Source organism: Hippichthys cyanospilos, chromosome 3 (assembly GCF_059441005.1).
Source record: "Hippichthys cyanospilos isolate Australia breed blue-spotted pipefish chromosome 3, RoL_Hcya_1.0, whole genome shotgun sequence".
Taxonomy (NCBI): domain Eukaryota; kingdom Metazoa; phylum Chordata; class Actinopteri; order Syngnathiformes; family Syngnathidae; genus Hippichthys; species Hippichthys cyanospilos.
Window position 1 is genome coordinate 29,968,104 of NC_142371.1, and position 27,145 is coordinate 29,995,248.

At 39.5% G+C, this 27,145-nt stretch overlaps 5 protein-coding genes across 21 annotated transcripts in view; 3 read left to right on the top strand and 2 right to left on the bottom strand.

Annotated features, from left to right (window-relative positions):
• Positions 1 to 155: 155 nt before the first annotated feature.
• Positions 156 to 9,687, bottom strand: LOC148426784 (magnesium transporter MRS2 homolog, mitochondrial-like). Its single transcript, XM_088411326.1, has 12 exons — positions 8,887 to 9,687; positions 8,622 to 8,686; positions 8,362 to 8,398; positions 7,939 to 8,051; positions 2,897 to 3,058; positions 2,704 to 2,834; positions 2,471 to 2,587; positions 1,495 to 1,564; positions 1,282 to 1,364; positions 1,075 to 1,192; positions 708 to 821; positions 156 to 608 (listed from the first exon to the last, which is right to left on the bottom strand). The coding sequence occupies exons 1-12, from the start codon at positions 9,200 to 9,202 to the stop codon at positions 549 to 551; spliced, it is 1,386 nt and encodes a 461-aa protein (XP_088267452.1). The 5' UTR covers positions 9,203 to 9,687; the 3' UTR covers positions 156 to 548.
• LOC148426785 (integrin beta-1-like) lies at positions 2,986 to 7,881 on the top strand. Of its 2 annotated transcripts, none has more exons than XM_088411324.1 (7): positions 2,986 to 3,397; positions 3,633 to 3,893; positions 5,421 to 5,634; positions 6,592 to 6,724; positions 6,799 to 7,105; positions 7,197 to 7,475; positions 7,563 to 7,881. In XM_088411324.1, exons 1-7 carry the CDS (start codon positions 3,267 to 3,269, stop codon positions 7,741 to 7,743), a joined length of 1,506 nt encoding a protein of 501 aa, XP_088267450.1. In that variant the 5' UTR covers positions 2,986 to 3,266; the 3' UTR covers positions 7,744 to 7,881. The 2 variants fall into 2 exon arrangements, with proteins under 2 accessions (XP_088267450.1, XP_088267451.1); XM_088411325.1 differs by having other exon boundaries at positions 5,421 to 5,628.
• On the top strand, positions 9,346 to 15,844 carry LOC148426786 (lipid scramblase CLPTM1L-like). 3 transcript variants are annotated; one of them, XR_015865171.1, is made up of 17 exons: positions 9,351 to 10,209; positions 10,297 to 10,388; positions 10,718 to 10,895; positions 11,880 to 12,001; positions 12,074 to 12,152; positions 12,241 to 12,358; positions 12,491 to 12,585; positions 12,731 to 12,815; positions 12,904 to 13,004; positions 13,086 to 13,139; positions 13,216 to 13,266; positions 13,345 to 13,427; positions 13,718 to 13,752; positions 14,828 to 14,883; positions 14,967 to 15,011; positions 15,093 to 15,248; positions 15,375 to 15,844. XR_015865171.1 is itself a non-coding variant. In XM_088411321.1 (17 exons), exons 1-17 carry the CDS (start codon positions 9,994 to 9,996, stop codon positions 15,439 to 15,441), a joined length of 1,611 nt encoding a protein of 536 aa, XP_088267447.1. In that variant the 5' UTR covers positions 9,369 to 9,993; the 3' UTR covers positions 15,442 to 15,844. The 3 variants fall into 3 exon arrangements, 2 of the variants coding, with proteins under 2 accessions (XP_088267449.1, XP_088267447.1); XM_088411321.1 differs by having other exon boundaries at positions 9,369 to 10,209; positions 15,115 to 15,248; XM_088411323.1 differs by lacking the exon at positions 15,375 to 15,844 and having other exon boundaries at positions 9,346 to 10,209; positions 13,345 to 13,426; positions 13,716 to 13,752; positions 15,093 to 15,231.
• Positions 15,845 to 16,166: 322 nt separating this feature from the next.
• LOC148426787 (uncharacterized) lies at positions 16,167 to 19,526 on the top strand. The gene is made up of 3 exons (XM_088411327.1): positions 16,167 to 16,379; positions 17,874 to 17,990; positions 18,069 to 19,526. The coding sequence occupies exons 1-3, from the start codon at positions 16,337 to 16,339 to the stop codon at positions 18,284 to 18,286; spliced, it is 378 nt and encodes a 125-aa protein (XP_088267453.1). The 5' UTR covers positions 16,167 to 16,336; the 3' UTR covers positions 18,287 to 19,526.
• The window catches only part of LOC148426788 (focal adhesion kinase 1-like), a 46,970-nt gene continuing 38,814 nt past the window's right edge, over positions 18,990 to 27,145 (bottom strand). For 13 of the 14 annotated variants that reach the window (XM_088411317.1, XM_088411315.1, XM_088411318.1 and 10 more), the window contains 7 exons: positions 26,260 to 26,319; positions 23,548 to 23,587; positions 23,088 to 23,191; positions 21,288 to 21,443; positions 20,685 to 20,765; positions 20,512 to 20,597; positions 18,990 to 20,302 (listed from right to left, as the gene is read on the bottom strand). In XM_088411317.1, coding sequence (XP_088267443.1) covers positions 20,176 to 20,302; positions 20,512 to 20,597; positions 20,685 to 20,765; positions 21,288 to 21,443; positions 23,088 to 23,191; positions 23,548 to 23,587; positions 26,260 to 26,319 — 654 coding nt within the window. In that variant the 3' untranslated portion in view covers positions 18,990 to 20,175. Of the gene's footprint in view, positions 20,303 to 20,511; positions 20,598 to 20,684; positions 20,766 to 21,287; positions 21,444 to 23,087; positions 23,192 to 23,547; positions 23,588 to 26,259; positions 26,320 to 27,145 lie in introns of those variants that run through there. The other variant, XR_015865170.1, reaches the window with a different exon arrangement.

The following is a 27,145-nucleotide window of genomic DNA, read 5'->3' on the forward strand; positions in this document are numbered from 1 at the left end:
GCACCCGCGAATTTTTTTCCTGCTCAAATGGTTTTTGCTTCCTAGTTTCCCTTACTTTAAATGGATTTTATATGTATGCATTTCAACTCGCACATTCACTATAGGCGGTTAATTATACATCAGACAACAGAGCCCACGGTATTGTTGATTTTTTTTTTTACTTGTGAAACATCAGGGCCACAGGTTTAAAACAGCTGGGAAATTAGATCAAAATGGAAATCTTTTTTTTTTTTTCAAAATTAATACACAAAATATTTGCGTTATTGTCATCCGAACCAACATAGGTAGGTGCCACTTACATAATGTAATATTGCACTTTCAAGTAAGTTGACAAATGACTGACACTTTGAACTGGCCTTTTCAACAAAGGGCAAATGAAAGTGAAGTATCGACAGTCCGCGGCTCACGTTGTTGAAACAATGCATAAGCAAGGACAAGAGTTCAAGAGTTCCAAGAGGATTCTGATGAGAAACAACTGATTTGTGTCTTGTCATGAGGTCAGTCTAATGGCCTTAAAAGTGCAGAAAACTTGTTGAAGGTTCGTATCATTATCTCACTCCAGACTTTATGTCCGATGCTCTTAGATTTCTCTTCCAAACAGGAGGAATCTGTCAAAAACAAGAATAATGTTATCAGATGTTTGTAAGTGTATAAACCAGACATGTGGGTGAGAAGTGTTTAAAGTAAAAAAAAAATATATATATTACTGATGGCAGTAATGAAGGCTCCAGGTGCCGTCCGAGGAATGACAGCAGTCGCCTCCAAATCAGGCCACTGCCAAGGAACATGAAACCTGTAACCAGCCAAAAAACACGGGGGTCCTGGAACACACACAAAAACATGTTCCAAAATATAATTTTGGCGGTTTCTGGCTGGGGTGGGGAACCTACCACCCATCGGCCACAGACGGCTTGCCAAGTACCAACATTTGTTTAAGCCTTGTATCGCATTTTGTAGAAAGAGGCCTTTGTCGCCAATTTACTCAAGGCTGTTGAAGGACGTCACAGAGATTGCAACATGTAGAAGATCCAAAGATATGACCCCAAATGAAGCCCAAGGAGAAATCAATCTGACCTCTTCAAAAGACGACTCCAAATTCATTCCGAAGGCCACGCCGATGAGACCAAATAAGGAGAGTGAGAAGGTCCCCATGGTCAGTTGCAGGTTCAAACGCATCATCACATTTCGATGGCTACAACAGATAGCAATCGCCTTTCAGTTCATTTGCACCGCATTCTGTCATGGACGCTTCACACAGCATTCATGGACATTAAGGCGTACCTGTCCAGATTGATAAAGATGACGCTTTCTGAGTCATCTATCAGGCCTTTCAGCTCCCTGGCTTTGTTGGCCAGCTCCTCGGCCTGCGTGTGATGACACAAGCACAATATAAGAACATAGCATGCCTCAGACCCACATCATGTGCATTATAAGACGCTAGTAAACATTGTAGATACAACTGTGGCTTCATGGTAGCTTCAGAAAAATAGTTACCTGCATGTAGTAATTATCCAATAAAAGTTCCATCTCCTCGGCATGGTCAATCCCCAAACTGCTCTCTTCACTGAAAAGACAAACCTACAGTAAAACAGAACAGCTCATGGAAACATACGTTACTGTAGCTGTCCATAGAAGAAGAAAAAAAATTGATAATGAAATGTTATAGGGCTGTAACGACTTTTAAATATAGATTAATCTCAGTTGAATAGTGAACTCATTTATAGGTGAATGGGATTAAAAATAAACATGTTTTAATTGTAATTACTTTATTCAAAGACAGGACATTACTGTATTTGAAATTAACAGTGCAGAAAAAGAAAATGTAAATTAATGTATCCAGGTACTGTTTTCTTGTGTAACATGTCAGAAAATACTCAAGGCAAAAACGCTGATCATTGTTCCCCAAAGCAAAAGCCAATGTTTTGACAAATTCACAAATTCCACGAATTTCACAAATTCAAAAGAAATTGGAGAATAGTTATTGTTGAGAAGCAAGCCAGCGGCCCTAGTGAGGATAAGTGGCTGTAAAAAAATGGATGGATGGAGGAGCAGAAATGACAAAGCTTTTGGGCATTTTTTTTAATTTAAAAAGATACGTAACATATCAATTATCAAAAAGTTGCCAATCGATTTGTTGTTGACAAATTGTTGCACATTTCCAATGTATCAGTCACATGATTTTTGGACAAAACACTGCTAGAAATGTCAAAATCACATCCACATAAGATAAAAATCAGCAGAAACGGGGGACACATTTAGCAAAAAATTATGATATGCTTGTTTACAAGTATGAATGTAAAAATAGTTACCATTTTCCATAGGGTGTTATATTTGGTTAATGATTCATATTTTAGACAATTTTTCAGGATTGCGTATCTATTGCATGGATTCAAACAGAATTGTTGAAGAAATGTTCTATGGAACATAGTGCTGGTTACAATTTGTGCACGTACTGGCGCATCGGACTTACAAAACTTTCGGGTCTGTCCACTTGGTGAGACACAGCTCTTCAATGATTTCATCCTCATCCAAAATCTTCAAGAGGGAATCCTTAAAAACCTTTATGTCCGTCTCCAACTCTGATAAACTGATAAGTTTAAAAAATATCAAGAGACAAGATAAAATGGCATTAACTGAACATACGTTCTAAAAACGCTCTATTGATCTCAATATTGAAACTTGTTTGCTGAAAAATAATGTTACCTTTTACTGTTTTGCAATAGTATGTGTAGTTTACTTCTATCAGCAGACAGGATTTTCGGATCCACCAGAGATTCCAAAATGTCCAAAATTACTGGTTCAACTTCATTCAGCCGGGTTTGTAAATTGTTTACCTGTCGACGGAAGCATGTTTGAGTCACGTATGTGGCCACGTGGATCAGGTGATTGCACTCACCCTGTGCTGCAAGATGGCCTCTAGAGCCCTGAACTCAAAAGGTAGGGAGTGTGTCGGTGAGGCCAGCTGCGGGGCAAGCTCCAGAACCAGCCAGCGCTCCAATCCCACCCCGCGGAAATCCAAGACCAAAAGGCATTGTGGAGTCACAATGGCTTTTAGTGACTGTGAACACATTTGCCAGGGGTACATTAAGATGTCAGTTGAGCTCAACTTAACAAAGACAGCCTGGTTTACAAGCTTTGCATCGACCCAAAAATAAACAACTTACACCTCATGTTTGTAGACACAGAGTTAGAAGTCCATAAGTTAAACTTAATCAGTAAATATTTGAGGTGAGAGGCTAGCTCAATAGAAGAGGGCTGGTTTGGAAATGCAAGTGTTATATGATCAGCTGTGTTGTGGGATTGACAAGCAGAAATTTAACGTTGAGCCTTTTGAAATGTTGCTGTTTGAAGAAGCAGATATTTTGAAACAGCTAAGAAAAGGTATTCAGGAACTCAAGTAAGTTACACACGCTCTAAAAAAAAAAAAAGTAAAATACTGTATTTTAAACTACAGAATAATTCAATAATGTAGAAGAGAAACATTGTAATTTATCCTTTCAGTAATACCAAGACTAGGTTTTTTAAATCAATAGTGCAATATTTGTATTGCTAAGAAAAGCCCTTTACTAGAGGACTAAGACGTACAAATTACAATGAAGTACTCTGACTCTTTTTTTTTTTTTTGTCTGCAGCATGGTTGTGAAGCTGGTTCGTCTGTTCCTGTTTTTGTTGACTCTACTGTCAGCAAGCCAGGCTGAAAAACAAATATGTCTCAAGTCCGCATCCACCTGTAGCGAGTGCATCCTGTCAGGTCCGCAGTGTGTGTGGTGCACTGACTCTAGTTTGGAACATCGCTGTCACACCTGGAGTGAGCTAAAGAGAGCAGGTTGTGACACAGGTCACATGTATAACCCCCAAGGGCGAGTTCATGTCACCAGGAATGACAGTAGCAGGTATGATAAAACATTGGCTTACTGTATTTATTGCTGGCTTTAACTATTCATAGACTGCATACTGAATGTAAACATGAGACAGTAGTTACCCTTGGGAATTGGGAGGAAACCAGAGTACCCGCAGGAAAACCTACACAGGCATGGGGAGAACATGCAAACCCCAAATAGGAAGGTCATCTGTTTTTAAATGACCTACTAAGGTTGTACATGAGTTAAACAGAATGGCTATACGACTCATTATTGGTCTTTTATACATACGAATTGTTAGATCAACAACATTTCCCCATACTAACCAGTTGGCAATCACGATTAGCATATGCGCACTAACCATTCCATTCAAAGTTAATAAACCCTAACTATCATTTACTTCACGCAAACATGATGTTATGTCTACATTACACATGTAAAGGTGTCCTTAAAGTCTCTTGTAGACGGTGCTTCCACAAAATTTCTAGGCTAATCTTGAGGGTGGAGCTGCTTGTTAGCTACTATCATGTCAATGACTTCCTGTTCTTCTTCTTGACGAGCAGACTGGGCGTGTCTATGTTTGATGGTGCCCTACTGGTTAAAATTTGAACACCTAAAACCGGGCCATTTTAAATTGTTTGTAGTGAAAGGTACACATACTCGGATAATACAACCCTAAAGCTTCTGGTGAATTTCTTTGGGAAGCTAATATTGTATTTAATGAAAGCTGTTAACGAAGCCTGTTAACTATTAAATCAGTGTTTTTATTTGCACAAATAGCATCAAGCATTCGGCCATGAGGTGGTGCACAACTAATTGAGGCCTATTATACAACAGGCTTTACATACCACAGCAGTATGCGTTTTCCACAATTTGCAATTTCATGTAGTTTTATTTTCTTGCAATTTTTTATTTTTTTTTAATCGAAATGATCTGAAACTTGTGATTACCCGACTTATTTGACTTTTTCCCCCCCAGTCTTACTTGGGAGATATTATGTTTTTGAACATCCCTTTTTCCCCTAAATCGAACATCTTGGCTCTCATGGGAAATAATGTAGAAATGATCAGTTTTGAGAGTTAAACTGCCATCATTATAAAAGTTCATTAACAGTATTGGCACTGTTTTAGGTAGCACTAAAATTTTAACAGTCAAACTAGTGTAAAAATTAATGAACCACATTCAACACAATAATCAACTTCATTTGTATGGATGCATGACAATTATTAAACTTGCAGATCTACGGAGAGTGAATGAAAGTCACATTTCACTTTGTAATCATGGAAATCATTTGGACAATCTTGTACTGCAGGAGAACCAGAGATCCATTTTTACTTGAGGCGAGGCAGCTCTTTAATAACTGTTATTGACGGCTTTGTGATTGTAATCACATTTTTCATTTTTGCAATCATTTGTTCCCTTCTATGTGGATATGACAAACAAACAAACAAACAAAAACACTATTTAAATGAATATTTGGAGTAGTGTGGCATATTTTCCCCAACACCAACTTTTAGGGTATCTGAATTTCTGTATTCTGTTTCTGATGATCTTTTGCAGCATTAATCCAACAGCAGACACACCGTTCCCACAGCCCAAGGAGGTGAGCCTCCATTTAAGGCCTGGTGTGAGTCAGTCCTTCCCGCTTTACATCAGCAAGGCTGGAGACCGACCAATCACGGAGCTGAATACGGACACCAGTACTGTTCCAGCGGGGGTCAATATTACATTCAGACAAGATACAAGAGATGGCAAGATCCTGGTGAAGGTCAGGGTAATTATGACTCGGGTGCTATCTTCTTATTTTCAAAGAAAATCCCAGCATTTTGCAGTGGAGGGGGGGTTGTCTTGCAAACCAGAAGTTGTGGGTTCGACCCCCGGCCATTATGATCATGTCAAAGTATCCTTGAGCAAGATAGTAAACTCCAAGTTGCTCCTGATGCTGATAAATGAGCAGTTACAACTGTAGTGATATACAGTAAAGCAATTTGAGGGTCTTGTAAGGTGGAAAAGCACCTGATTAGAATCTGCTCATTTTTTTCTCACACTTTGATTCGTGCAGTTTATAGTCAAATGAGGCTCGGCTGCCTTTTTTTTTTCCTAGCCAAAAAGGGCAGTATAAAAAGGGAGACAGAAGAAGATGCTATCAAAGTATTGATTTTGAGTTTGAACGGCTATTTTACTCTCCACTAGGAGGCATTCTCCATTAGTAAACACAATCAAGTATGTTACTGTTATGTTGGTGCAGTATTTTAACAATAAGAGTGTGTCAGGGTTATGCTGAAAATACAATCTGTGCTGAAGCTGTGTTTGTGCTGCTTTTTCTTCTAAACATGCAGGCATGTTTAGTCTGTGTTAAAGGCATGATGTTGCTGAAACCAAGCAGTTTGAAAAAATAAATAAATAAATACATTTAAAAAATACTTCCATTTACCATCTTTCTGTGTAAATATTTGATGGTACGACCCGCAGCTGTATAGGCCAGTGTGGCCTATACGTGACAAAAAAATTGATATTTTGTTCATTTTTGCTGGTGCTTCTTATAATCCTGTGCATCTTATATTTTGAAAACTATGGTATATAAAGTAAGTGAAGTACAACTTATTATTGTCATCAAGCTTGATCTCCTGGTTATTGCCATTGTCTCTACATAGAACATTTTGTAGTTTTTTTGTGTGTCCACCTCTGTCAGAAAACTCAGATGGTAATCATGACTATCTTTTATTCCAAGGTGAATACTGAGGCTGCACTTTGTCACACAACTAGTGACCTCATAAATCAGAAGAACAGGACAGGGTCTTGGTCTGTTCACATTACATCAAGAAACTTTTCACAAAGTGTCAAACTGAAGATAAACGTGGAGTGTAAGTAGGCACATTTTTTTAAGTAACGGTATTGCCATAGTTGTGCTGAGGCATAGTGAACATATTTCTTTCAGGCGAGTGTGACTGCAAGGGAAACCGAGAAGAAAACAGTCCAGCCTGCAGCAGCCATGGCGCTCTGGTGTGCGGCTCTTGCGAATGTTACCAGCCATTCCTTGGGCAACAGTGCCAGATCAATCAAGAATCAAGCTTAGGCAGAGATGAAAGATTCTGTCGCAAGGGACCAAATGCTCCATCATGCAGCGGTAGAGGAACATGTGTCGATGGTGACTGTGTATGCCACAGTCGAGAAAACCCAAACGAACTCTACACTGGGAGGTTCTGCGAGTGTAGCAATTTTGATTGCCCATATCACAACAACAAGTATATAACCATAATAAGCTGTTACATATTTCATTATGGTGTTCAAAAGCAGTGAATTTGCATGTTTTAACACATTTGATTCTCTCCGTAGGATATGCGGGGATCACGGCAGTTGCGAGTGTGGACGATGCATTTGTGACGACGGCTGGAACGACGAGGACTGCAGCTGCTCTATCGATACAACTTCATGCATGGCATCAAACCAGCAGCTGTGTAACGGTCGAGGGATGTGTCACTGCGGAAGCTGTCGTTGTGACACACCATACGCGGGCCTGACCTGTGAGGATTGCCCGACTTGTTTGAATCCTTGCCAGACTCATGCAGAGTGTGTGGACTGCCGGGCGTTCGGAACAGGACCCAAAAGAGACAGGTAAAAACTACATACTCGAATATGACCACTGGATGGAATTTATACTTCATTCTGCATGTGTGTGTGTGTGTGTCATCTTGTCACCAGATGCGAGGCCGAATGCAATAACCTCATCTTGACAAAGGTGGCAAGCAAAGAGGACATTCATGCACCCTGTCGAATGATTAGCCGTGAGGACTCTTGCATCTTCTACTATAGCATCTCCCAAACCCCCGCAGGGACACACTGCACTGTGGCGCAAGTCAAAGAATGTCAAAAGTGGAACTGATCCACAACGATCAAGAACACCCAGGACTAATTTTGGGCATGTTTAATATTGTATCTTTCATTTTTGACTATATACAGCATTAGGCTTTAATATGCGCTCCTATAAGTGTTGATGGTAGTTTACAATAAATAAATATTGCAGCCATGTGTAATATGTTATGCATGATTGCTTTGTTTTGCTTTGTTGTGAGGCTACCTCCATTCGCAGGATGATGCAGTTGTTTCTGGTGGTAAGGCTGGTGCTGTGCTGAAAGCGGAGGTCCCTTGCCTGAAGACTTAGTTCTTGACAAAGCTCATTTTTCTTTTTCTCTATAAGTAAAAAGAACAGCACAACAGTGGAATTTTATTTTATTTAAATGCTCATGAAACTTTGGAAACTACATATAAAACAAACCATTATACAAAGAAAACAAAACATGGATGGATAGATCCAGTAGATGGATGCTGATCAAATCCGGTTTGACATTATAGATTCAGTTTGCTCGAGATCATTTTAAAGGAATATTTAGCGAGCCAGTGAGCCAATTTTAAAAAATGCTAGTTGGTTACAAGTGTTGCACACAAATCAACCTAGATAGATAATCCACACAAGAACTGATCTCTTTTCTTTAACACTTACCAAATGAAGTAACATTTCCCTCTTGGTCAAATTTCATCTGTGAAATAATACGAGAAATTAATTTATGATTTCAAATGGTGTGAAACCTGCTCAAGCATTGCTGGGCCCACACAAGATTTTTTGCTATGTATAGCCCGAAATTATATTAAAGTGTAATTGTTAAAAATGTAATCAGTACTGAAACTGATTAAAACGCTTATCAAAGTACACTCCCCTTTTATAACAAATAAATAAGGAGAAAGAGATAGAAAACATCTTACCACGACAAAAGGTGGTGGCACAGTGGAGAGAGGCGCTTCGGTCATTCTGTGTCGGATAAATGACACTGATAAAAGACACAGATAAAATCAAGAATATATTTATAAAGATTAAATGCGTTAAGCACAACAAATAACATCAACATCTCAGCACTTGGGATCGCAAATACAAGTTTCAATTGTGTATTGTCGTATGAAATTGCCAGAGCGCACAGTAATTATGCAATTATAAAGCGACTTTGCTCAGCATACAATTTCATGATTTTACCAGGCCATGATGCTCCTCCTCTCAGCAGGTTCTTGTGTCTTGCCAAGCAAACTGGACCTCTTCTTCTTGACTCAAGCAGTTCATGACTACAACTTGCTTCGGAAGGTCCTTCACTGTTGCACAATGGTGAATGTGCGTATCTTGTGTAGTAAAGCATGTCATGACCAACCTTGAGATTGGCTTCATTCCCTCCCACACAAGAGAGGACGCCAATAGAGCTGAAAAGGCGCTGTGAATGCAAGTTTCCCCGATATGGTAGATACATCCTTGAGCAGCTAAAACACCTACTCAGCAGCATTGTTAATTTTGCATTCATAATTCCATCTCCAAAGCAGCCTTAATTGTAATTGATGATAATGTGGGAGGCACTATCGCCCAATAAAAAGACGCACAATTTGTCTTTTGAACATCTTAAAATGCTTGAGTATTTGGTATCCCGTCCACGGAAAACGACGACAAAGGGAGTAACTGGGAAAAAAAATCCATAAATATTGGTTTGTTTGCTACCGTAATGTTGCCATCAATGTGTAGCCTTCCTCACGTGACCGTCATTCGGCACTTTGTGTTACCCTAGTTAGCATAGCAGCTAATCGTGGACACCGCCCGCTCCGGTGCGAGTTATCGCGTTCAAATCCACCTGACAATCGCGTTGAACAGAAGAAACACAATTGCGATTCAGGTCGGTACCTACAAATTTAGCCAAATAGACACATTACGCGCGACACAATAGCTAGATACTAAAAATTAAAAAGTTCCAGCGGTAGGCGGCTAGTGAAAACATAGTAGGTAGGATGTGTCCTACCCACAATGCACCGCGAGATTGCCAAATATATTTAGAGCACTAAGATCGTTCTTCTTAGCATGAATTGTCTGTCAACAATGTATAAATTAGAAGGAAAAATAATTATATGATTTCTGTTTTTAATTTCTTATGTGTGTTATGGCGTTTTGTCGATTAATTTGGAAATCTCTTGTCTGGGCTGTGTTGTGCGCGTGCGTGTCATCCATCATCAGCATCCCGAGGAGGATGCCGCGGCGACCTTAATTCACCTCGTTCCGATCCAAATCCCATTTATTATCACTCCTTTTGTTTGCTTTCGGTGGTTGATGCAAACCTGCACGATGTTTCCATCGTGCTGCTCCAAGCCTGCGAACAGCGGCGGCAAGAGAAGCTCCATAGCGAAGCTCCTTCTGGGGGTATTCATGGTGTACATGGCTCACACCGCATGGCTCCTTTACGGATTCCTCAACACCAAGTCATGCGATGAGAGCCGAAGGGAGGGTTGCATCACCTCTTACCTGTCAGCCAAACCCAGACTGCAGGTACCATTTAGTGGTTGTACCCCTGATGGGTAGGTACCCCCAGACTACTGACAAATATCTTGTGCTGTCTTTGTGTTATCCGTCCAGCTGAGTGTGTTCACCTGCCTTGTTCCAGACAACAGTCAGCTCAACCTAGCGCTGAGAATTGATCCATTCGACCCGCACTCCACATTTGAGAGGTGCACTCATCTTCACTTTATATTAACTTTACTAAAAAAGCACAAATTGCTATGCTCTTGATGGACAGTAGATGCGTGATGATTAGAGAATGAATATGACTGCATTGATTTGCATGTTCAAATTCATAATGCACAATTAACATGTTGTTATTGTTGTAGATCTGACTATTTCCTGTAGATTACAATGGACTTCAGTCACTGGTGAAAACATACTATATTGTATAAGTGAACAGCATTTATCCATAACGGACTCTTATAAACAGAAGGTATTCATGGGCTAGTTCTCTTCACACCTGTCTATACCGTGTTGTATATGTCTGTTTGTGCAGGCAGGTAAATGTTCCGCTGCCAGAGGAGACTCGTGCCAATGGCAGCTTGTATGCGGTAGTGTACGTCCACAGGGCCAGCGTTTCCCCTTTGGAAGACAACCGAGAGGTGCACCACGCAGCTCTGCTTACAACCCACATCAGCCCTGCACACACTGAAAAGCACAGAAACACACAGAAGGTACACTCACTTTCATTAAGTGCTACTGTGCATCTACTCAAATTAGAAATTCAGAACATTCAGTGTGAGATTTTCTTATCCTTTTAAAATTCCTATTTTTCCACATATTAAATCAAACAAACAGTCATTAAAATATTTAAGATTGTTCAGAGATTTCATTGTTGAAATTACAGCATAAACAATATTGGACTATAGTGGAGCTTTAAAGTATGGGTTGTCAAAGTATGGTCCGCGGACCCCCGAGGGTCCATGAAATAATTTGGGTTTTTAAATTAAAAATATGTACGGGTTAATTTAATTTTATTTATATTACATTGTGAATGTATTCATTATACTTCAATAAAGTAACTAATTCAAACAGTTTAATATACGTTAAATTAATGTATTAATTTTGAAATTTTTGAAATAGACCCATGTAATCCACATCATCATCAAAGAGCTTGATTATTTTGTCACTAAATATTTGTCACTAAATATTTGGCAGCAACTTTTTCAACAATTTTGGGGTAAATTGACCCAGTTTGTTATGAGGAAGTGTGCAATTTTCAACTTTTCATTTCATCATCTGCAATGGGGGGACGGTTTGTTGGAAAATGTGTTTTCCAAAAAGAGGTCCCTGACTCCAAAAGTTTGAGAATCCCTGCTTTATAATAAGACTGGCCTGATTGTGTTATGAGGCGTGTGTATGATTTTTTTTTCTCCTCAATATGAGCTATTTGTATGTTATTATTTGTGGGGGGGGGGGGTTTGTGCTCTGATTTGTGAGTGCAAATTTGAGATACAAGCATGGTGTATGCTGGCAGTAAACTCAATTCATGCCTTTAAGCAACAAATATTTCAATACTAATGGTGGAGCAAAACATCATCTGATGTCTTCCCAGAAGAGTGGAAAACCTCCAATCTGCATTAATAACGCCATTCTGCCATCAAAGAAAAAAAAGAGGAAAAACTACAACTCAATGTTTGTGTATGCGTTTTCACAAGAATTCCAAATTAAAGTATCCTGTATCCCACTGGAGACCTCGTCTGTCAGTCGCAATGATGTCAGAGGACTTTACCTTCATCAAAGGAGGACTCCCCAGCGACATGCGCCGCTACGTTAGAATGTAAGTCTCGCGATCAAATGTAGCACAGTCACGCACGAGTCACGGCATCCGTTGAACTTAATGTTCTGTCAGCTCACAGGAAGGAAGACGGATCCTCTACCTTCCTCTGCTGTTGATTGATGAGCTCAGTTTCAGAATCAGAGACCTTATGGTAAAGCAACGTCACGTCCTCCACCGCACAAAAAGTGGACGAGAGTGAATTGCATTTATGCGCTACTATTCTATGCATCCTCCCACAGAAGATCAACAGAAGCACCACCCATCTTCCACTCACTGTTTCCTACGAAGGCATTTCTCTGAGGAGATTCCGATTTTGGGTTCATCTCCAGGATGTGGTCTATTCCCTGCGCCAATTTGGTAGTGATAAATGAAGCTTTTTTTTTCATTTCAAAGAAAAAAAGAAGAAAATAAAACTACATGAAATGAGTGTTAAAAAAAAATCCAGGCTTGATCTGGAGATTTAAATAGGAGTTTTCTTTGTTGATGCAGGCTTCTCCGAGGAGTACATTGATGAGATTAAAGAAACCCTGGTGGGCTCTAATCTTTACCTTTTAGTGTTGACCGCCCTCATCACAGCTCTGCAAGTAAGACTGTGTAGATAATATGACCTGGTATGTTTTTGGGTGTCGTCTCCAGCGCACCCGCGTCTCTTATGAGGATAAATGCGATGGAAAATAGATGGAAGCATTTTTTCTTTTTGAAAACATGATTGTCCTATAACTTTCACAGCTCATCTGTGAATTTCTGGCTCTTAAAAATGACGTCAGCTCCTGGAGAAAAAAGAAGAGCATGGCAGGAATGTCCAGGAAATCCAGTAAGAAGCTTTTATATACAAATACAACCATTGTAAGTAAGAAACAACGGAGCTGCAAAGCACTACGTTTTGTACACTTTCAAAACAGTTTTGTGGCGAAGTCTCGGCACCTTGCTGATTTTCCTGCACCTGCTGGAAGAGACCAGCCTCCTGGTGCTACTTCCTGTCGGGCTGGCAGCGTGCGTGGAGGTACTACTGCATATCCCGTCATAAACAACACAAAGCAGCAAAAAGATTTTGGACTAGATACCTGGAATGCTGTCTCATCAGGTGTGGAAGGTGTTTAAAGTGTTTCGACTCAAGTTGCATTGGAGACGACCCTATGTGAGTATGGAATCAAACAACTGACCTCGACATTTGTGCAAAGTCATGTTACAATCCGCTTTTTTCTCTTGAGAAGGTAAACAAGCTGGATGAAGAAGAGCGGAGGACAGTGGAGTTTGACACACAGGTGCTGCTACTTGCCAATTTTATGACTTCCTACATTTTGTTTCCTTTTAAACATATCATTTAAGGTGTTTCTCTCCAGGCATCCACATACTTGTCCTACTTGATCTATCCTCTGTGCATCAGTGGAGCTATTTTTTCACTGGCCTACTTGCGCCAAAAAAGGTGAGCGACTTACTGTAGTTTTCACTTCTCCTCTGCCTTATCATTTGTATTTGCACCACAGTCTTACCAGTGCAATATTTTATTCAACGTATACAAGACATTTTGGCCCGTGTATTAGCGTGAACAGGTGTGAGGGGGGTCTAAAATCCAATGTGGCCCTTGAGGACAAAAATGTGGTTACTCCCATGATAATGCTTTTAACACCCACATATGAAGTGTGTGTGTGTGTGTGTGTCTATTTGAAGCCATTGTTCACTGAATTAACACATAAACAAATCCTGTTTTAACAGTTACTTCTCCTGGATGCTCAACAGCCTGGTAACTGGTGAGGTCATTTTATTATTATTGTATTATTTGGGTATATTTTAGTGCAGTCAAATGGTTATTTTTATTTTGTATTATTTTACTAATTAATAGCAAAATATTCCATAATCAATTGCGATTAATCGTATTTTTCAACAACTGGTTGCTTAGAAGCATGAAACGTATCTACTCGTAATGTTAAATCTTGGACTAAATCTAAGATCAAATAAAGTGGTAGTTTAAAAGACTGCTGTAATACATTACTTTGAGCCTTAAATACTTTTTTTTTCCTCTAAAATAAAACTACCAAATCTGACTCATCCTTACTGACATTATTTTTCTTAAATTCTTTTCACAAAACGTATAAATAGCTTGTTTTGCTCTGAGATGATGCCCGTGTTTCAACGGCTTTGCAAAGTAAATGTTTTTGTTTCCAATCTTGTGGTGAGCACCTTTTTTAATTAAGATTATATATACGTCCATCTTTGTCTTTCTTTTTGCTGGTGACTATTCTAAGTTTGGTTTCAAAGTTAGCAAAGTTCTATTGCCACAGGAAATAAATCGAACTGAGGTTAAAAACACCCACACACACAATATATATAAAGTTTGATTTACCGGTACTCTCCAAAAATAGAAATTACCGATAATAGAAAAAAAGGAAATCAATTGGAATTAATGACGATAGGGATCCAAATGACATCATTTCGCATCAACAGCTTTCAAAGTGATACATTTTATTTAACTATTTGTATTTTTTTTATGTGTGTATATTTGTTTATTTCATGGTGATTTCTTTTTTTTGGGGGGGGGGCTTCTTGCAACATTATTTTTGCGCTATATAATTTATTCACTGCCTATTTTGTGAACATCGATCCATTCTAATCTATAGCTGTCAGTGGAAGTAAGTTATTTATATTTTTCCTTAAAACTACGGATTACTTGTATATTTTGGAACTAAATTAAATTTAAATTAAATTTTGATTGCAACTATATGACATGACAAGTGAGGCAATACAATAGTTGCAAATTTAAAGTTGTTTTTTTTTTTTTCTCATGCAATTTTGAAAACTGATCACTAAACCTATCTTCCTTGGCAGGAGTGTATGCATTCGGCTTCCTGTCTATGGCACCTCAATTATTTATCAACCACAAGGTGAGCACTTGTCGTTAAACTTCTCACAGTGCGCCCCTGAAGCCGCTCTAACCGTTCTATCCTGATGTGGCTTTTCCTATCAGATGAGATCTGTGAGCCACCTCCAGGGGGCAGTGTTGATGTACAGAGTGAGTGTGATGATTTTCCAGTTCCCAAATTTTTAGATCGCAAGATATTGCATTTCATAAAAAGCTATTTTTATTCATCAGCTCACATGTCCCTATGTACCAGGGAGTGAACACCCTGATTTCAGATCTGTGTTCCTGCGCTGCCATTTTCTCGTCATCTGAGGCATTCTTGTCCTCTCACCAACTCTCATGTTTCAGAGATGAGCTCTTCTTCCTCATCTACCTTTACCAAAGAAGGTAGCACGAACTATTCTTTGACTTTTGAGTATGCAATATGCATTTCTGGAAAAGGGGCTCCGGGAGTTGGTGTGAATAGAAAAATAACAGCTCAGACTTCCTATTGTTCTTGTCTTTGTCCATCAGGCGTTGGGCCCCAAAGGCCCGAAGACCTGAGTGTGGCTCTCACAGCAAGAAAGTAAAGACTCAGTGAGCATCTCAAACAAGTGAGGTGCTGGACTTCCGATGCTTTCGTCATCCAACGTATTCTTTCACACTTGCATCAGAAATGCAGTCTGTATACCCGTTTGCTTTGTTATGCTTTATATGCAGTGTGTGGGAAGCCATTTAAGATTTATTCTGGTTATGTGACAGCTTAATGGGGGTGTTGAATCTACATTTTCCCACACGCTATTGTAGCTCATAATGTTCACCCGTTGCATTTTCGCATTGCAAATGTAAATAGGCTGAATGCAAAGCGCTGAATATAATGAGAAATATCGTGCTTGGTATTGATTTCTGACATTGAAAATGGAATTGCGAATGTGCGTGCTATTTCTAATGACTTCTATTTGACTGGGATTTTTGCACTTGGAAAATAAACAGAATTGTGTGTACACGTATGATTTTTTTTGTGTGCAACAAATTTATGTTTTATCACAAGTCATACCAATTTTGACTTTATCTGCATAAACTTCATTCAGTTGTCTTGTTGAATGATTTCCCCAACTGAGAATGCGTCATTATGCAAAGAAATGAGTTGGCATTTCAGAGAGAAAAGAAAGCAAACAACTTGTCAAGCAGACATGCTGCACAAGTCAAACTGTGCTGGCTTTAAAAAGCCTTTGTGTCTCAAAGGAAGTGGCTTTCATTGGACAATGTGATTGACAGCAGAATAGCACGTGACAAGTATCTGTGAAACCAAACATCATGGAATGCCACACACATGCGCAGCGCGACAACATTTATGAAATACTTTCGGATGAAAGACACTAGATGACATGGGTGGAACTGCTCAAGTGGATTTGTACCAACAGAAACCCAACACACATGCACACACAGCGGGCACGACAAAGTTGGACGGACTCATGAGTTGAGTCAATGCCAGGATGCTGCTTGTTCTCGTCTTCCTCTCTCTTCTCATCTCCCCAGGTGAGTTTTCATGCAGGTTCAAATGCTATCAGACTTTTATTTATTTATTTATTTTTTAATGAAGTCAGAGGTGCTTCTTACCAGTATTGCTGTTTGAAGGCTATAGCACGATAAAGGGGTACAAGTTCACTGTTCAAGATGCAATTATGAGAGATTATCAGAAAACATAGTGAGCATCTAATGTAGCACAATAGTAATCAAGAACTGACTTTAGCTGTATTTGAAGCAATCGGGTCTTAATAAACAGCTTTCACAGCATCAAAAGTACATACAAGCTTCATGGAATAATTTCTAATGAGGAATCAGTGACATTTTAATTAAAAAAAAAATACTCCGTCAAGTCATTGTTTGCAGCTGAGCTCTGCTAACTTTGCTCTGCCAAGATTAGAAAAAAATTGATCATACTAACTCATTCAATGCCAGGGACGTATTTTCACTTTTATTTTTTTAAGAGTCCGTGCATTCACTTCCAGATATTAAGGACATTTATTTCCAGATACGTAAGTATTAAATCGATATTTATTTATCAGGGATTGAATGTCTGGACTTAAAAAAACATGAAAATACATCCCTGGCATTGAATGTGTCAAAAGATCAAACAAACACATTACAAACAGTCTTCGAAACGATTGTTTTGTTTTGTGTGTCTTTCAAGATTTAATTAATGTAAATATTTGTTAGTTTGTTACAAAATAAATGTTGCAAATGTAACCAAACGTTATTCATTAAAGAATACCAGATGTGCAGGTTTTTATTTACTTTTTTTGGGGGGAAGGGGATTTCCTTATATAATGCCATATTTGTCTTAAAAATCCTGTGGCATATGCCAATAATAAGTATTACCTGCATAGGCATATCACATTTCTTGCTGATCCATATTAACAATGTTAGGCCTTGATTGGAAGTTGATGTCATTTGTATGAATTGAAGTCCTTTGCTTGAAAACAATTTAGCAGAGTATAATCATAAGTTTCGACATGATATGCATGGCTCTTGTAATGACAGGAAAACACATTTTGATATAGGCTCCAACTTTAAAAAAGAGGTTATAGAAATTTTTATTTAAAAAAATGCTTGTATAGAAATATTTACTGTATGTGTGAGGTCTGTGAGTGTGTGTTTGGGGATTCATTAGTAATCTGGACACTCATACGGAAAACGTGGAAGATAAGCAGAGCTGCATTAAGTTTCTGACATGGCTAGCAGCCTCACATTCTCACAAGCGCACACACTTGATTTGTCAGTTTTGTTGTCATGACAGCAAATCCGTTCTATCAACAGAGACACGTGTATAAAGGCAGAGTGGTGCCGCCGCACACTCTTAAAATTTTGAATAGCATAAAGCTTGTGGGCTCATATTATTCTTTTTCAATGATGCAAAATTTTTCGTCATTGTAGTCCGATTTAGTTTTGAGCAAATTCATACATAGCGATGGATATTTTCCAACTATTTCGTTACATCAGTTCCACCCATGATTTGTCTTCTACTTGCAGTGCTGTTATTGGATTGCTACGTGTGCAGCTCTTCTCTCACTAATGACGAGTGCAACGCAAGCACACAGGAATGTCATCAACCTCTGGACACTTGCATGACAGTGGTGGACACTTTTGGTACCGATTCCATGGATCACACGGGACTCATAAAAGCATGACAACATCTTGCTCATTCACCATTTGCATGTTGCGCAGGTCTCATGAAGGCCATCGTCAAGCAGTGTGCCAGCAGGGCCACGTGCAACGGAGCGGCGTCTACCGCTTTTGTGGACTCCGATGGAAACGGGAACGCGGTCAGCTGTTGCAACAGCCACAACTTGTGCAACTTTAGCAAAGGCGAATCCGCTCACACCCGAGGACTCGTCCCCATGCTGCTGCTGGTGTCTGCAGCCACACTACTGCGGCCAGACTGAGGTCAGAAGGTCACACTTAATGTTAAACGGGTTAAACGTGGGTTAATAGATTTATTCTTGAATTGGGCCCTAGTCTATCACTAATGCATTATGAAGTCATAATTGCAGTAGAAGGTTCTCAAGTTGTACAGCAAACTCATCCAAACAAATGCTTAAAGGAAGAAAAGATTTGTCCAATGGATGAAAAATGGTAAATTCTGGTTAATTATTTTCATTCCCCTGAACCCCCAAATCAGTTGTCCATTGTAAGCACATATGAAGATCAAAACATTTACACTAATTATCATTTTTCCTTACAGCTCGTCCGCACTAGGGTTGCTGGATAATATATGGTGTATTGTTATTATTGCAGTCCAATGAAAAGTATGCAGAACTTTGTTCTGTTTTTAATTAACCAGATGAAACATATACAGTACTTTGTTGATTCAGGATAAAACCATATGCACGATTTGTAAATACATGATTTTCATGGGACGGCATCATATTGTACATACCTCATTGTTTTAGTTCATTTGAAATGTGGGATAACAGTATGTTTAAATTGTATGTCATGTTAACAAATGTAAAATAAATTTGGCACCATGCTACGTATTTTGCAAGTGGCTGAAATGAGTAAACCTTAAAACTTGTTTTCCATTCCCACTTAATGATTTTTATTTCATTGATTTTTTTTTTCTGCTATTTAACAAGGAGTCAGACAAAATAAAAACCAGTGTTTACTAGCACGACTTCTGTACAATTGACCAGTGATGCACACCAGTACGGTTTACAATATACCAACATGAGCAGATTTACACAACGACAGAGATAAAATAGTTTATTTTACATTTGTAACCCTATATCCACCCAGGTATTGATTGGCTGGCTAGATGTGATAATCAAACCTGGGTCAAACTACTCTTGATTCATTTTGGTGCTGTGCAAATATGCTCTTCTCCATAACACTGTCACACCACGCGTGTGGAGTTTTGTGTTCTCAGTTCATTCTCGCGGGTTTGCAAGGTGACGTTCCAGTTGAGTGGCTCAAGACGACGAGCCAGGGATCTTCTATGTGTCGCAGTGCTCAACTTCATTTGTATTACTGGCAAATCACTCTGATGTGTGAGCGGATATGTTGGCATAGGGAACTTAAAATGTGACCAAAAGGAGGCTCTCGCCTCCTTTGTCCTCCTCAGTGCTGCTGGGATCAAATATGTATGTTCAAACGAAAATTGTGAGTCAAAACAACAGGCAATAAAGAATTGAGAGCTGAGATGGCTTCATCCAAATCTTTCAAAGCTGCTCAGACAGGAGTTGCATGAGGAAGACGACAGAGAAAGAGTAAGTTGAAAAAAAAATGGTTTTCTTCTTTGTATCGAGAGTTTCCTTTGTCCTGTTCAAGATGTTATAAGTAAAACGGCGAGAGTGGGAGGGATGGCAAAAGGAGGAATGAAATCGCCAAGGAGATGTGAAGTTTTCCGCGTCACATAATCGGAAAAAAACTACTGACATGCTGGAGTTTCTTCCTTGTGATATGATGATGCTCACGAGAATCAGGTCCTGATGGCTTGGATAATTCCAACAAACGGAAGCGAATGCAACCTCAACAGCGCTGGGCTCATCCATGCTGTTCTATTATAAACCATCCAACAATTCCTCTCTTTCTCCCAGTTCGGTCCACAAAGATGACAAATCCCTGATTCAGGAATTGTTTTTGCTCGGTTCTTTAAAAAAAGATCTCACAGTGGTGCAGAGTTAAACAAGGAATCAGCTCGGCGCTTACATCGAGGTGACGATGATATCAGGGCCCCACCCCACCCCGTTAGTCAGCTTGTGGATGGAAAATTCCAACAATGCTCACTGATAAGGAAGTAAACGGATCCACAAGTCCGTAAACAGCACTTGTGGCGCTAGTGTGGGCGGGACTGGGCCATCATCTTGAGTCGGGATTGGTCGATGACATCCAGCAGGTTTTTGGCGTCCACGGCGAGGGCATGAGCGGCGGTTAGCATTTGCTTCTTATAATCTTGCTGAAGACTGAATGCAATACATAGAAAAGACACATTAGTTACATCACACTAACACGTATACACAACAATACAACCCATTAACCCCCTTCATTCATAATTGTTTTCTCAGAATTTTTTTTTTTTTTTTAAAACTCATGTAAAATTCTCTTTTCTTAATATTCCTTTAACTCATCCAGGGTTACAGACGCTTGTGTTGTGTGATGTTTAAGTACCTACCTTGTCATCACATACTGCTGTGCTAACTTCATTTTTCCAATCAGTTCTGCCAAGTCAGAGTTCAAAAGCTTTTGCGCCATCTCAATCTGCACACACACACAAAATGCACATTGATAATAATGATGATAAAATACTGAATATATACGCCATTGTGTTTGTTCATGTGCCATTACCTCTCTGTGCGTGCTGGCTGGGAGTTGCGGTAGGGTCTCGTCTACTGTGGCCAATAATGTCCTCAAAGCGAGGCCCACATCCTGAAAACAGGAAACCACAATATCGTTTCTCTATGAGCCGTACAGCTCTGATTGACAAGCTTGTAACTGAAATGACGTCAAAGAACTTGACGCGTTATTTTCTGGTATCTTTGACAGGACATACTGAGCCAGATTCACTAAGTGAGTGGGCAAAAATTGGCCCAAACTTGATTGCGGACAAAAAATATAAGAAGCTGATTTTATAAGCATGCAAAATCTGATGTTCATTTGGCACATTGTCGGATAAGTACATTCAAATAGATTAATTTATCGCGCACAATGTGATTTATCAAACCTAGGGAAAATGGCAATTTAAGTAGAAAGTTGAAAAGACAGGTGCGAAATGGGGAAAATAAAATGCGGTTGGGAGAACTTTTCTGGGTTTATAAAGCAACATTATTGAAATGCCGCAAACAAAGATGATTGTAATTTAACAGCTATACAGCAGTTTTGGAGCATCTGATTGACACCAGGGCGGACTCGGAGGTACTCATGAGAAACAACCTAGTTTATCTCATTTACCTTGACCATTGGAACATACTCCTCGGGGGGAGCTGGCTGAATCTTGCTCGACATCTCGATCACAGCTTTAACCAATCCTGTCACATTCTCGTACACCTTGTCGTTTGAGCGGTCCAGATTGGCGGTGGGAGGGGGGCTGATCTCTTGGGTCTGTAGCTGAACCAAGTCAAGTACACATTTGGTGACGAGTTTTCGATGTGACATCATACAACAAGAACCAACACAAATGTGGAGACGTTACAAATCAGACACACAAAAAGAATGCTTTGTGTGCATCTCACCTGGTAGATAGACCACAGGTCCTTGAGGGCCGGTATTCTGCATGTATTTCCCAAGCACACCTGATTCAAATGCTTAGGTTCATTTTCATCGTCCTTGCTAATAAAATAATGATTTGAATCAGGTGTTCTGGGCAGAGAAAACCAGAAAACATCGGGAATACCGGCCCCTCGAGGACTGGAGTTCCACACCTATGTTAAGTAGACTATATGCATGCATTCAACACTCCAGAGACTAAACTAGAAAAAAGAAATATATGAAACAAAGGGTATGCAGACATCAGACAAAACAGAACAACTAACACTGACAAGCAGTCAGAAAAAAAGGAACAATTTTAATATCCTGAAGGAAAGCAGAACTATCACTGCTTTAAAATAGTAACTGTTAGCGATAAAAAGCTGTATTTTGTTCATTTAATCTTAAATTGTTGTAAGAGTCTTTTCAATAAATGGTTCAATACATGGGACTTGAAAAACACTGTTGTTAATTTTGTTGATTTTCTCTTGAAATGAAAGCACACTATTTCCTGATATCCCACATTTTTTCCTCTTATGAGGTGGATTATCAAAATACTCCATCCATTTGCTCCTGCTCCAGCCCTTTTGTCCAATTTTAGCAGCCTTTGTGGCCTTCGAGCCAAAATGTTTGCCCACCCCCGCTCCATGACTATGTTAACTCCATCAATTTTCTTTAGCCACACCAGTATGCATTTCTTTATAATAACCGCTAGATGGCTATAAGGCACTATAAGGTTCTCTATAGTGGCTTACACATCAGCACAATCTTGGAATCTGAAATAGACTCATTGCCTTCTCATACTGCGGAATGTATTTTAAGTCCCCTCCTATGTGCGTTCCCGTTCTCGATTGAGAAAAAGGTTCAGATTATTATGACTACCATTCAGAGAAATATTTTCAGAATGAAAAGAGACATACAATTAAAGGACCGGCTTGTACAGCAAGACAACAGGTGGGCACAGAACATGCCGGACTGGATGTCAAATAGGACAACAAACACCATCTGCTCCTATTACACCAGCCACTGTTTGAAAACTGACAGCTGTGTGATGACATTTTCAGCGCGGCAGCAAGTTAATATGGTTAGTAAAAGTTCATAATGGCGAGAAAACAGATGTGTTGGCTTTGGGGGTACATAACCTTGTACTAAGAGTGCATAGAAAAGGGAGAGCGGGAAATAAATGACAAATTGATAGTAGAAGAGTTTGCACGAAATGCGTGTGATTAAAAAGACAGTCAGACACACACTCACACATGCTGCTTACCCGCCAGGGCTGAGGCCAGCAGCAAGGCAGAGTACAGGAGGAGCAATAGGAGGGACAGTGGGAGGAGGCAAACCAAAAGAGGAGGACAAGATATTATTGGGAAGCATTAAAACATGCACTGTATATATTAGGGGATTGTGTTGTTTTGATATGTGGATGGCATTGAAGTGATCAATATATTGCGCATTTATGTGTTTTTAAGTCAAACATTTGGCACATTTCTAAGCCTTCCAGTGCACCTTCACTCCTTCATTGTAGCTGTCAGCAGTGTTCACAGAGGCCAGACTGCACCCTTGGCTCTGGGCCCCAGGTCGTGGTGGTTTCTTCGGGGGGGCCACAAGCTCTGCAGGAAACAACATCTCCTTAGTTCTAGAGTGTAGTCGTCTTATTTGCAAGTTAATTCTATGAGCGTCTACTCTTGGGACTCACAGAATTCCACAATAGCATATAGAAAAATATACCGTAAGCAGGAGGGTCCTACTCTGAAATACATTGCTCAATCAACTACTTGTGAACACTCTAAAGTGTGGGCTATATGATAAAGATTCTGTCTGCTGTGGATGAAGACAAATCCATAACTGTATAAAGCAAGCAAAAGCACTATACACTTAAATGCACACTTGAGAATTTTAAATGGAAAGCAAGCAAAAAACTGTGGTTGGGGGACTATAATTTAAAGGTTACAGGCCTGTCTATTACCTGCTTTGCCAACGGGCTGGTATATGTGTTGGTTTCCCGTCTGCAAAAACAAACACACCAACAATACTTTGGGTTAGCAAGTATGTATGCCTAAGTAGAAGCTTGAGAGGAAATGAAACAAATTTACAGGCAAGACTATGCATCTAAGAAAAGTAGCAAATGTAACTTCATGTTCAAATCACACGACACTCAGTCTCTATTTGCAATTTGCAGCAGCATGTTTGTGTGTGTGTGGTCTATCACCATGTCACGTGAACATAATAATGCTCTGTTGGCCACACACATAACAAAAAAAAAAGGACCCCGAAGCATTCCTTGGTGAATTGTTGGTTACAAGAAAAAAAAGGTAATTTTGATTTGTGATCATGCCAGTCAAGTGAAGATTTTAAATTGTGGCCAATTATTGGTTCTCTATATGTAGGAAAGTAGAAGCAGTGGCTGAGAAAAGTCTTTGTGCAATGGGAGACCTGTGGGTTGACAACCACAGACACCCCAAAATATTTGACTACAGTAACACAAACCCCCACATATAGGAGGGAGATTTTTCCCACCACAAACCACATTCTATGGGAGGAGGAGGTCAGGCAGTGTGATGAATTACAGAGACAGAAATATCTCTGTTGCCAAGGGCAACATTAGACTGCAAGGCCAATGTCTGCCAGTACACAGAAAAAAAAAATCCACTTTCTGGTATGTGTTATTGATGGTGACATGAAATTCTTTAATGCACTATCTAGAAAACAAAGCTCAAATTTGAACATGAATGGATGGATGGATGGATAGTACTATCGAGAAAACAAAACCATTTTCAAAACAAAGTACCTATGGAAATGCGTTTGATGTCTCCACATCTATCACACGTATCACACGTCTATCCAACTTTTCAGACATTATGCAACGTAGAACATTAAATTAATGGTAGAAAGACATTCAAGATTTTAGTCCTACTTTCAATTATATACTGTATACAGAATTCTCAAGTACTGTACAAGTAGGAATGTATCAAATCAAACTGAGCGTTGTGAGTAAAAATCTAAGCGGGGGACCAGCAACTATAAATCTTGAGTACCCCAGTGGGATACAATAATTTACACCAGGCCTCGGGTGCAAAAAGAATGTTAGTGAATAAAATCTCTGTGCGTCCTCCATCACACCTGAACTTTGTGCAGACTACAGGTGACCTCATCACCAAGGGAGCACTTTAACTTCAGGTTTGAACATGGCATCGCTTAAAACAACCCATGTGGGATTTTCCTGTGACGCCATTCTTCACACTCGGAATAGTTTAACTGCATGTTTCTGGGTGTAATTACAGGTGGCCAAATTTGGGCAGAACCCAGTAAACGCCACACAAAAAGAGCACAGCAACCCGCAGAGGCAAAGAGCGAAGCACAAAGACAATGATGGTTTGCTGCTTATGAAATGGTTTTCTATTAATACCCAGCGGCGATGTGGGAATCCACTGACCCCAGCACAAATGGGACACTTCCTGTTCCAGGATCACAACCCTTTGCTATTATCCAAATAAACACATGTTGCTGCCAAATTGCTGTGAGACCAATCAGAACGTGACTCATTCATCTCAGACATCACCTTTGTTTCTTTTATCATTCCCAACCACCTTCCCGTGGCAGACATCATCAAGCGTGCAATGGGAAAGTATCCAATTACATTTAATTGGGCCAATAATAACAGGATAACGCATTTACTACAGTTGATCTATGTGAGCAACATACAATGTCATGCACGCTAATTAAAATATTTTCCACGAGAGGGCAGATTTTTTTTTTTTATCAACCTTAACTAGGGCTGTGCAACAAATCAAATTTATACAATCAATACATCATTATAAAAAAATCAACATTTTTAAAAGTAGCTAAATCACGAAATCGGGTTTTTGCACAAGAACAGAAAAACAGCACAGAATCCTGGATGAGTGGGTTACAAGATGTATTTACAGTTGCTATTAACTACTTATTACAATATCAAAGACATATTTTTCTTTCACTGTTCAGACAGTCAATCCCAGCTCTTTGTATTTTTTTTTTCAAAATGTTAAATGTTTGGATAAAAAGAAGGATGTAATAATGTCTGGTACTAAATTGGGTGATTACTTACTGTGAAAAGTATCTTACCTGAAGTAATCAATCACACTACTACCTAAAACCTGGAGCAATAGACTACCCTAGTAATCAATTACCCTAAAGTAATCAATTACTCTCATATCTAATCCCTAAAGTAATCAACTATTTTAGTACTTAATCATTCAAACGAATCTATTACTACTCTATAACTATTACATGATTACATAAAGTGGTCAATTATCTTAGCACTTAATTACCTAAAATAATCAATCGCTTTAATGTTTCGTGGCATTACGCAATTAAATCATTCAGTATTATCCTGTACTATTTTAGACGCTCCGTTAGCCAAAAAATTGCTTAAAAAAATCTATACATGCAAAGAAGTACCTGGAATTGAATGTCTGGCCTCCTAAAAACGTAAAATGTCCTTGGGACTGAATGAGTTAATTAAGGCATTTACACAAGCCATAAATGGCATTTTTTTGCACAAGCTATGAATGTAAGGTTTACCTTGAAGCTGATTTAAAATCAATATGCATTATTGTCTGAAAATCTTGACGATGAATGAACATGAATGGCATTTGTTCATTCATTCATGATCAAGGCCGAAAATAAGGAAGCGACTTACTGGTGGCTGGAGTCCATCATCTCGGTCCAGACTCCCTCGTGAACTTCTGGTTTCTGGTTTCTAAGCACAACAAAATGACAACAATTACCTCCCCCCAAAAAACTTGGCATCACGATGTGAGCATTCAATAAACACTGTGGTGATCAGGAAAGAAACATGCTAGTAATTACATAATTAGTCCTCAGTCGCGACGTGCTCAAGATAATCGATAGCGCTAAGTTTCACCTGTAGTTAACACAATGTAAACCAAAAAAATGCATTTGGAACAACAAACTTTTTAATATAATGCTACTCACACTAGACTTCCAATAAAACAGAGCTCGCACAGTGAGCGCTGCATGCCAGTCTAACAACTTCCACACACACAAACAACAATAAGTAACTTTACCACAACTTTTCAATGCCAATCCAAATCGAACAAGGAACACCAACGCTACATGTACACAAAGAATCCATATCCTCCCGCCTACCAGCTGTCCAAGGCAGGACTTGAAGACCAGCATAGCAATGGAATTCATATATGTTGTCTCAGGTGATGTCTGTATCCTCGTGTGTGCCGGCAGGTTAATGTAGTGGAGAATACATCCAAACCTCCAGCCCACTTTTATATGGCTGTAAAGCCCAGAGAAGGGGAAAGCATTGGAAAGGAAAGGAGGGATGGAGCACTCTGCCAATGAGCGGTCACGTCGACCACTTTCTCCCTCCAAGCCCATCTTTCTCCTCCTCCTTTTTCTTACCCCTCCCTGAAGGTAGTGCATTATAAAACCAGTTTGCAAACTACACACTTTTTTTGTGAACTTGTGTGTCGTCACTTAGTGGTTGCGTGTGTGTTGACTGGACTGTCAGATTCTCAAAGACTATCATTAGCTTGGAATTCACACAGGCC